This window comes from Panicum virgatum, chromosome 7K (genome assembly GCF_016808335.1).
Source record: "Panicum virgatum strain AP13 chromosome 7K, P.virgatum_v5, whole genome shotgun sequence".
Classification (NCBI taxonomy): Eukaryota; Viridiplantae; Streptophyta; class Magnoliopsida; order Poales; family Poaceae; genus Panicum; species Panicum virgatum.
In genome coordinates, this window is record NC_053142.1 from 50,065,366 (window position 1) to 50,076,407 (window position 11,042).

Genomic DNA, 11,042 nt, shown 5'->3' on the forward strand with positions numbered 1-11,042 from the left:
CGAAAAACCGGTGAATTTTTCGTTTTCGGTAGGTACCGGAAAGTGGTATACCGGTGTTTTTCGGTATTTTTCGTTTCGAATTTTAAAATTTCAAAAAATTTTATAAATAACCGTCAAGAAAATCGGCAAAAATTATGATAAAAAACTAGGGATTTTTATTAGCTTATAGCACTTGAAATCATTCAAATCTAAGTTGATTTGGTAGGTCAAAATGATGAATTTTCTATGAGGAGTGAAAATTTGGTAGGTCAAAATGATGAATTTGCTATGAGGAGTCAAAATTTAAGTTGATTTGGTAGGTCAAAATTTGCTTAAGTCTCACCATCTATGAGGAGTGAAGAACGCAGGTACTTAAGCAACCGAAAAGTTTTTATATCTATATTTCGTTTTTTCTAGTTATTCCATTCATTTCATACAAAATCTTCGTATGCAGAGACTATGCATTTGCTACATGGATTATGGATGGACAATACTTTCGATTACTGTGGAAGCAATGTGTTGTATTAATTGGACTACGGACTTAATTGTAATAATTTTAATAGACTTTGTACTTTGGACTAAGTACGTGTGCACTTTGGACATGAATTATGTGCTTCGTTTTCGTATTTCTCATTGTGTGCTGGAGTTTCTTATATGTTGTGTATTATAATCTATAAATATAGATATAATTAGGGCAAACTCTCCAAAATTTTCAATTTCTTTTCACAAATACATAATTTCCCCATCATTTTCCAACTGTTTCCATCATTTTTCGGTGAAAAGCACCGAAAAAACCGGCGAGATGCACCGAAAAACCGGCCGGTATACCGAAATTTCGGAATTTTGAATTTGAAAACTCTTTCCGATCGAAATTACCGGAAAACCGCGAAATTTCGGCCGGTATACCGTTTCCGGTGGTCACCGAAATTTTTTTCAAAAACGAAAATGTAAACCCTGCGCCCAATCCGTCCACCCCTGATCGCCGCCCGAAGCCGTCGAGCGGCCAGGCTAACGACGCACGCAACCGGCAAACAACCCCCTGCACGTGCGGCGGACACCGACGCGCGCGCCGGGCTGGAGCCTCGTCGGCCGCCCGGCCTCTGCCAGACTGCCAGACTGCCACTCTGCCTCCGCGCCACTCCATTCCTGGCACGGACCCCAGGTCGTCGCGCTGCCCCTCTGCACACGCGCAGAGGAGAGGAACATTCGGCCGTGTTTGGTTAGGGAGTGAAAAAAAAAATTATGAAAACTTTTCACCTTTTTATCACTAATTAGAGACATTAAATGAAGTCTAATTACAAAATAATCTTCACAATTATGGTACTGTAGCATATGTTGTAACTAATAAGGTCTTTGACCGCATGATTAGAGAATAATTAGGTGCATTTACTGTAGCATCACTGTAACAAATTATGATGGAACTTGACTCATTAGATTCGTCTCGAAAAGTTACACCCATCTGTGAAAAGATTTCGCAAATAAACTTCGTTTAGTACTTTGTGCATGCATTCGTCTTTTTGTGAAATTTTTTTCACATTATGAACCAACATGGCGTTCGCCTCGCCCGTGTCCTTGCTCAAAGTTTTAACGCGGCGGCTTCAAAGTCCAGGCGCGCGGCGGAACAGCCAGCGCCCATCGCGACCGTGCTGGTGTGTACCCGCTGCAACTTGGGCGGCACCAGGAATTCGATCATCGGCAGCGGAGCAAGCATGCCGTTGGTAGTTTGGTACGGTCAAAATTTGGCGACGCGACGCACTGTTGTCTAGAGAAGCTTTTTTTTTTGAAAAAAAAATAACACAGTTTGGCAGGAAAGTATAGCAGGTAACTTTGGACACAAAGCTAGAGAGCGCGCCTGATCGAACGCGCATGTGCGCGGCGCACATCTATCGATCGGTGGGTCTGGGCGGAAGACATGCGGGCGTGTGGATGCATGCGTTCCAGGGACACTTCGCTGTCGTGATGCAGAAAATTGTAATAGTATTCAGACAACAAAGGTAAAAAAAAAGGATTAAATTGAAGAACAAATCCCACTACAGCAGGTACCGCATCACACCGATATCATGCCGGCGTTACTGCTGCTATTTCGGTGGATGTACCTGTACCTGTACAATGCAACCAATTGTAGTATAGCAGGTATTCAGTTTCTGAATTCTGATGATGTGCACGTACAAAACGGCGACTACTACACGCCGTACGAGTTCATGTCGCGAACGTACAGGCGAGTATTGATCGACGCAACGTGCGTACGGTGGACTGTCGATGCAGAGCTGACAAAAGCTGTCAACCCCAATGGCATGTGGCGGCGCGGAAATACAGGCACCGTAGAGCCGCACGCGCACGTACACAGACACGGGGTGCCAGCCGGGAGATCTAAGCAGCGATACATTCGCGATCGTTGTGCAGTCGTGCGGCTGCACCCAGCACTGTCATCGTATCCTGCAGCACTGAGGGAAGGCGTAGGATGCTCCACCATGGATTGCAGTGCAGAGCGTACATGCACAACACACAACGCACTGCACATGCTCGGCGCGCGTGGTCGTACCAGCCGCTTTAGATCCGGAACGCGCGCTCGCCGGCCGGCCGGCATTTACGCCCCCGCACTGCTCCACCGGATCACGCACGCGTGCGCGCGCGCGCCCGGCCCGGCGCAGCATGCCGCCGCATGCGGGGCCGTCCCGTATCACTTGTTCAACGCTAATCTTTCACCCGAACAGGCGCACCCGCGCCACGGGACGGGCCGAACTGTCCCGTCGCCCTCGTACGGGCGCGCGCCCATGCCGCACCGTGCGCCGTGCCGGGAGGAGGAGGAGGAGGCCGGAACGCGCGGCGACCGGGCAAGCCCTGCTGGTGCCCGCGTAATTTTTGTAATTTAATCTTTTTTAAAAGAATTTCACATATAGATTTTTTTTATAACGTTTTGAAATAGACCCTTGGGGTCGGCCCCACAATTCACGGCGCCGACGTAACACGTCTCGGCGCCGAGCTACCACGCACACGCAACCAACCGGGTGAGGTGGCGTCCGATGTGGCAAGGAGGTCGGCGCCGGAGATCTTGGCGCCGACCTCGGCGCCATGATCTCCGGCGCCGAGTCCTTTTTACCGTTTGGAGAAGGGATTTACTTTTTCTTTTACCTTACTTTACCCGGCCATTCTTTTACAGCACCGCCGCCCACCCTTGTCTCGCACCCCCCCTCGGTCGCCGCGCCACAGACACCGCCGGCGGCGACGCCGCCGCCGCCGACCGCGCCGACGCCCCTCGCCTCCCCTCCCTGGTACAGGCGGCGGCGAGATCCCGCGCCGGCCGCGCGCACCACGCGGCGGACGGCCGGGCGGCGGCCGTTTGCGGCTCGAGCCGCAAAGGCTCCTCTAGGAGCCGACGCCGGGGAGGGGGAGGCGAGCTGCCGGCTGTTGCGGCCTCCTCCAAGGTACAGAGCGCTCCCATATTTTTTTTCAAAATAGTTCGACTGGAATTTAATGTAATTTCTTTAGTTCATATAGTTATTTACTGCAATTAGTTTAGTTGATATTTAGTTAGAAACTTTTTGTAGAATTAAACTTAGATATGTACTTATGTAGTTTAGTTATCAATTTTATTCTGAAAATTAAGATAGGAATGGAGGATATTTAATTTTGTTAGGAAATTAATATAGTTAGCTAGCAAATTTCGTAGACAATTTATTTACATACGTTTAGGGAGACAATTCTTTTATTTTTAGAAGTAGTTCATGGAGACAATTCCATCATTGCTGGAAGTAGTATAGCTAGCAATTTAATTTAGTGTCAATTTAATTTAGTGTCAAGTTTATTTAGTTAACAAATGTGTCAATCTAATTACAAGTTTCGTGTGGTGCACACCAACTAGATGAACAATGTAGTAACCGTTTATCATGGAGGAATTGTGGAGACAGACCAGTTTTCAAATGTCACATTTGTTGGTATGGATAGTGTTTCTTTGATGTTTGATAGTCGACCGCTGTTGAGTGAGCTGATTGCTAGGGCTCGTGAGGAGTTAGAATAGAATTCAACAGATGATGATATCTCAGTTGTAGGGGTATTGCATTATGGTAAATCAGGGCGAGTTTTTAGCCGGCAAGTCCGAATTGCATCTGAGGTTGGATGTGATAGGTATGTCAATATTGTCATAAAGAATGAGCTACAATGTCTTGATTTGGTTATGCGGAAGGTTTCAAAAGATCCCACCCCCTAGTGTGTCCACCTCGTAATGATCAGCCAACGCCTCATGTGCTATCGCCCGAAGGGGGTAATTCGGCACCCGCAGATCTGTCTACCAAACATTCAGATCGATGATGATGATGGGGTTCAGGTCCCTGATGTTCAATCCGGTCCGAATCAAACACAGGATACTTTCGACTACGGCCCTCAGGAGATTGGAATGTCTCAGCTGCAGGATGCTCCTTCGACACAGCAGACACAGCCTCGTGCGCAGAGGCAGCGCCGTCCTAGGGAACGGTACACTCCAGGCACGAATGCTCTTGGAAAGGGCAAGACTAGGAGTAGCAAAGAGTGAGGGATTATTTAGGTTGTACATATATACTTTATGGACTGTCTGATTGTGCTATTTTTTTATTTGAATAGTATGGACTGTTTCGGCTGTTCGGATTACGGTTGTTTATGATTGTGGTAGTTTACTTGTCATTTATTTCTATGGATACTATTGATATGAACTTGTTATGTTTGTGGGTTTCATAATGCTCGTGAAATAAGGGAAGTTTTTGCGATTTTTTTCCGTGATTTAATGAAGAACAAGTTAGGTGCGGGAGGAGTTAGCGGCCGGGATCCCGCCGACGATAACGACGACTACCGCATACAGTATAAACTTCGTGATACGCTCGTATAGCTCAAAATAGGAACCATAGTGTATCTAGCTGCGAGTACGATATCACAGATTGCCACTGCTCAGCACGGCGATCACGGGTTTCCCACATGTTGCATTGTTTGCCCAGACAGACGTGACAAAAGACGACAGCCCAATAGTAGTGCCCTTTCACCATTTCAAAAAGATGTGACAACACGGCAATCACACCAGCTCACCTTCAAAGCAGTCTCTCTGGTGAGGACGGCGGACCTGTCATTCTACAGCGAAGGTCTGTGGCGTGTAGTGGGGAAGGCGGCATCTAGGCGCGATCGACCGAGCGGCAGCGATGCAGTGCTGTGAGTCTGCATGCACTTAGATGCTCTGCATGCACAGAGATGCATCGAGTACTCAGTTCGAGAATCAAATCTAGCCTTTTCAGTGTTCGGTCAGCTAGCATCTTCACTGTGTTGTCATATAGGCTTTTTCAGGTGCATTTACACTCCACACTCCAGGTATCAGACATTTGTGTACCTATAAATACTCCGAAGTTTGTGAACTCCCAGCAGCACACAAACACCAAAGCTCATTGTATATCCAATGTCTGGAGGTGGGTCTAGCGGGAAGAATTACTACGGTTTTGGGAAAGGAAAGGGGGAAGAAAGGGAGACCCCATAATATGAGAGGGGCCTCTTTGACCTGATTCCTTTCCGGAACCAGTGTTTGAGTTTCCGCCACAGCACAAGAGTGAATTTACCAATGAAACTCCTCTTCGACGATACGATGACCGTAGAGAACCGTGGCCAAAATGCAGACATGGTGATGACTGCTTAGTGCAGATGTGCACCGACGGGATGGATGGCGGTCGGCGTTTCTTCAAATGCCCACACGCATGGGTAATACTCGGTTGTTTCGTTTTTTTATCTTCATTGAGACACCTTACATGAAATTTGTTTTGCAGTCTTCTGATGCTCTAGAAAATTGTGGTTTTACTAGGTGGGTCGATCCTGCATCAATTGATTTAGTTCTGGAGTTCATCGAGTACCTCCAGATAAAGATCTTTGATCTGGAATGCAAGATGAACCATTATGAGAAAGTGAGCGAGGGTAACAAAGACGACGAAGATGATGATACCAACAATGCTGCCGCTTCACAAGATGAACCATGCACTATTTCTTACTGCAACTACCCTTATCACAAGAAGAAGGGCCCTGCGCCTCTGCCACCACCGCCTGCACCACCTACAATGGGTGGATACTGCGGAGAAGGCTCAACGCAGTTTGCTATGTGGGGGTACGACTACTAGGACAACCCTAATGCTAGTGACATGCTGCATCGTTATGTTTGTTGTGTTTTTTTTAATTGCCTAAGGCATGTTAGGTTAGTTCAAAATCTGTTTACCGTAGTTTGCAATGGGTTCTGCCATGCCACTGCATGTCTGATGTGTGTTTCATTAACGTCGTATTTTGATGTAATCCCGATGGTTTACATTGTGTAATGCAGTTTTTAATTCTTAATTCTTACCGTTATATTTGATGTGTGGTTCACAGTATTCTAGTCTCCCGAAAAGGTCCAAAAATATTAAAGGCAAGTTCAAAGGTTCAATAGATTCCCAGCTAGAACTGCAAATTAATACTACAAGTTACAACACACAGATTCAAGCTCTCAATAGAAAACATAAACAATTAACTGCATTGGCATGTGCACGCGACAAGGTAACTTCTTGTTGCATCTAAATCTACCATGCCTTAGAGAATGTTAAATGCCAGGATTACATGGTTGTATTCTACTGAGTGCACCGAGGATATTTACCCTTGCTAATTGCTTCGGGCCTGGTTTCCTTCGCACGACGTGCCCTCTCTCCCTTTCTCTCCCTGTCAGCTTCACGTTCCGCCGCCGCCTTACGATCCACCTCCTCCATCCTCTTACGGATATCTTCTTGTTCTTTCTTGCGCTTCTCCTCTTGCTGTTTCTCATGCTTCATTCGATGCCAACGTTCCGCAGCCCACCTTGCTTGTTGTTTCACAAAGTCCTTTGCCTGCTGCGACTGCACAATGTCGAACCACTGCACAAAATCACAAAGAGGCGGAGAAGACTATGTCCAACAAAAGTTAGAATCATAACACAATGTTAGGTCACAAAGGAAAAAAGCATATGTTGTCGTGCTACCTTAGCCCGGTTTTTGCAGTATCGCTTAGGTGGATCATATTCGTAGTTCTCACACATAAAGAACCTCATCCCGTAATCATCGCCTAAAACATCTAATTTCATTAACTTGCACAACGAACCGCAGAAACATATTGCCACATCAGTTCCTTCAGGTATGGTTGTTTCATGCTTGCTTCTTGGAATGTAGATTGATCCCGAGGAAGATATTGGCATTTTGGTGTAGTGGCCCTAATGACAGTGGCGTAGCCAGAATTTGGAGCAATGGTGGTCCATTGTCTAATTTTTTTTACCCGCTATAAATTTAACATGTCGGTAAAATATTAAGATGAAGGTCTATTTGACTACGCTAAGAACCAAGAGATTCCAATAATATATTATTTTCTAGTGACATAGAATAAAATAAGATTTTGTGCACCTTATGGCTGATGCTTGATGGTGAATCGTTGTTGCTGATCGAAGCCACTAGGCACTAGCAAATAGATGACACATTGCTGATCACAGCCACTAGCAAATAGCAGATGCGTGATGCATCATGCATCTCTAGCTCAGTAGCTCTACGGAGAGATTTGAAGGGAAAATTGAAACATGGCTAAACAAATAGGATAATCGAAAGAAGATTTTGAGGCGTATTGCAAAGCACTAACATGTGCTGCTCGCCTGCTTGTCGACTCGTCGTCCGGCGCCCACCACTGGCCCGTCGGCCGTCGCTGCCGCTATGTGTCGCAGTAAAAAGAGAGATCGAAAGGGTGCAACAGGCAGCAGGATACGAAGTTGCACTCTCTGCGCTATGCGGAACAGGAAAGTAGGGTTGCAGAAACACGAAAGCTATGAAGTACGGCACATGGGCTGCTGTCATCCAAATTTCCTATCTGTATGGGTCTTGGATGGGCCGAGCGCATGGTGGTCCATGGACCACCCGGACCACCATGTAACTCCGCCCCTGCCTAATGACGAGCATTTATTTCAACAATGCACCTATTCGAAACAAAATTCATGAGTCAAAAATTAAGAGGGCATAGAGGATACCTTGGGATACCTTGCTCTTGTAGATCTGTGGTTTTAATCGGACTTTCCAAGGTTAAATTTCTCGTTTGGGCGACTGGAGGTTCTGATAAAAACCGAGAAGGAGGAAACAAATGATAGACGCTCGGGAAGAAGGGAAGAAGGGGGTATATATGGCGCCGAGGTCGGCGCCAAGATCTGCGGCGCCGACCCTTCTGCCACGTCAGACGCCACATCAGGCATCTAGCTTGTGCGGGCGTGGCACTCGGCGCCACAGTTTACGGCGCCGACGCCCAGAGTCCATTTCTACAAAAAAAAAATTACAAAAAAACACATATGGGAAATTCTTTCGCGAAAAAGACTAAATTGCAAAAAAAAAAAGTCAGCTGGTGCCCCCGGCGCAGGCTTGGTCAGTGGCCGCCGTGCCCTCCCCCTCCGATCCCCGCGCGCGCGGCCCGGGGCGGGGCGGCGAGAACAGAACAAACCCCCGCTTCAGTCGCTGCAGGGGGTCGTGGTGGTGGTGGGTTTCGACCGGCACCGCGCACGCCCGTGGCCAATCCCCAGGAGAACACGCGGCCATCGATGCCTCCTCGCACGGCGCAGCAGCAGCAGCGGCTGGAGCGGGTCGTCATGGCCGATCTGGGCTACCTTTGTTTATCCCTGCGTGTCTCGGGTCGATCCACCCATCGCTCTCCTTTTTCTCTCCTGCAAGCAACCCGACCGAGCACACAGCCCCCCTAGCTACTCCATCACTGCACTGGCAGGCAGCTCTGGTTGGCCTGGTGCGTCGGTTTCAGTTCGGGTATTTCAATCAGGTGTGTCCAGTACTCCAGTCCAAGGTGAAGGTCACCGCGAGTTGTAAACCCAGTCCACACTCCACCTCCTATAAATCATCCTCACCCGCTGCAGCCGGGGAAAAACACAACGAACCATCGAGAGGAAAGTGCCCTCACTTCCCAAACCTTTCTCTCCCCCCAAAACCCCTCCTCCTCTACCTCTTCTTTCCATCTCGACAACAAACTCCGGTGAGCTCAGAGGCCTCGTCGTCGGATCCTCGTCCGCTCCGCGATGAGCACTAGCGGCGGCAACGCTGCCAGCGCTAGCTTCGAGCAGCACGCCAAGCGGCGTCCCCCGGCGTCGTCGGGGCCGTCGCAGCAGCAGCAGCATCGGAAGCTGCTGAGGCTGTCGTCGGTGCACGACGACGACGACGTGGCCGCGGGCGTCGTGCCGCCGGTCACCGTGGTCCTGGACGGGCGCTGCATCTGCCACCGCGTCCACCTCAACCGGCACACCGGGTACCGCAGCCTCGCGGGCGCGCTCCGCCGCCTGTTCGTCGACACGGGCGACGACCTCGGCGAGGACGGCCTCGACCTCGCCAATGCCATCCCGGGGCACGTCGTGGCGTACGAGGACATGGAGGACGACCTCCTCCTCGCCGGCGATCTCAAGTGGAAGTAAGAAAGATGATGCTTATCTCTCATTCGCAATTCCATGGAAATAATAATTAACCTTTCTCATCAACATTTAAAAAACATAAACAACTTTCTTGACTCGAGCTCGTGTTTTTTTTTTGAATTGGCAGCGATTTCGTTCGCGTGGCTAAAAGGATCCGGATTATTCCTGCCAAGAAGTCAAGCAGGACGAAGAAATGCGGAGGAGGAAGTCTCGACAATTGATTGCTGCACTTTTTTTTTATAAAACATAACATGTAATTATCTGTCTGCTTTCTCGATCGATACAGTGGGTCACTTCTCGTTTACTTGTTCGTCTTAATTAGTGTTGTTGTTAAAGACCTAAAGCAAAGAATCAAGTCCGTGTCGGCCTCCCTCTCGAGTCAATGATGATAGTTGATGATGTGTTGGTTCGCTAATTGCCTTGCCCTGATTGATTGAACATTTTGGATGGATTGGACCAGCTGATCTATCCATGTCGTAGTAGTGGCCGGCCACCGATCAACTGACCGAGTGTGCCATCGACGGTTGGGATCTCCCTGTTAACGCCAGCGTCCCGTTTGCGACTCGCGAACAGTAGCGCAACAGCGAAACGGATACCCGTAGCCATCGCGTCGCCACAGTACAGTACAGCACGGCCGGCGCGCAGCATCGATGGGGAAGGCGACGGCGACGGAATGTTGCGTGCGCGCGCGAATCGTGGAGCGCGTGCCCACTGCCCAGTGGGGAATCCAGAGGCGAGCAGCACGTTTCGTTCCTACTTCACTGTCACTGTCAGTCTGTCATGGTATGGTGGCCGCTGGAAGCCTGGAGGACGACGGAGGAGGAGGATCATCGGAGGAAGACGACGACGACGTGGCCGGCCGCGAGATCCGCGGAAGCACGCAGGCACGCGCGCGAGGGCGATGAGCCACGGATGGGGAGGACCGGAGGAGACATGGAGTCATGGAGCTGGACGCCGGCAGAATTACTGCCATCAAGGGCATATCAGGAAAATCTCGATACAATAATACGAAGACGATGGATCTGAATATCTGATCTGTTGCACGACGAGTTGAACTTGCTCGACACTGGCTCGTCAGATCGCTGCTTGCTTTCCTGCTCGGCGTGCATGTTTGGGCTCGCGTCTGACAGCGGCACGACCGCCGGCGCCGGGCCCCGGCCGACCGGCGTACGTGCGTGGCGGGGGAAAGGGACGTATCAGACTCCGGGTCGCCGGGTCGGTGTCGCGTTTGGGGTTGGGACTCGCAGTCAGATGCCGTGACGACGCAGCGTGAGAAAGACAGGGAGTGGATGGCCACTGTGCGCGACACTGATCGTCTAGATGATTGCGAGCACAACCATGGCGGAATTCAATCAGCTCGCCCGTGTTTGGTTTCAGTCCCCGGGTCGAGCCAGTCGTGGAGGTCAAACATGGTGAGGTCACTCGCTGATCCAGATTCCAGATGCCGGAATTCGATGCCACTGCGATGCAAGCTCTCCTTGTGCGTCAGGAGAGCACTCGTTTCTGCTAACCAAATGCATCATATGGATCGTGCATGTTTCCATGCCATACATGTCGAAGTTTTTTTTAGGATGCAAAATGTCAAAGATTCGACCTGTGCATGCCTTGGTGTTTCTTTTTTCTT

General features: G+C 49.3%; 1 protein-coding gene across 1 annotated transcript; it reads left to right on the plus strand.

The window, feature by feature from the left end:
- Window positions 1–8,865: 8,865 nt before the first annotated feature.
- On the plus strand, window positions 8,866–9,790 carry LOC120643150 (auxin-responsive protein IAA33-like). The gene is made up of 2 exons (XM_039919667.1): window positions 8,866–9,417; window positions 9,546–9,790. Exons 1-2 carry the CDS (start codon window positions 9,032–9,034, stop codon window positions 9,637–9,639), a joined length of 480 nt encoding a protein of 159 aa, XP_039775601.1. The 5' UTR covers window positions 8,866–9,031; the 3' UTR covers window positions 9,640–9,790.
- Window positions 9,791–11,042: the final 1,252 nt, after the last annotated feature.

Excerpts from the sequence above, each read along its gene's own strand:
- LOC120643150 (XM_039919667.1), top strand. The coding sequence starts at position 9,032 with ATGAGCACTAGCGGCGGCAACGCTGCCAGCGCTAGCTTCGAGCAGCAC. Across the intron at positions 9,418-9,545 it reads GCCGGCGATCTCAAGTGGAA|CGATTTCGTTCGCGTGGCTA; the intron begins GTAAGAAAGATG and ends TTGAATTGGCAG.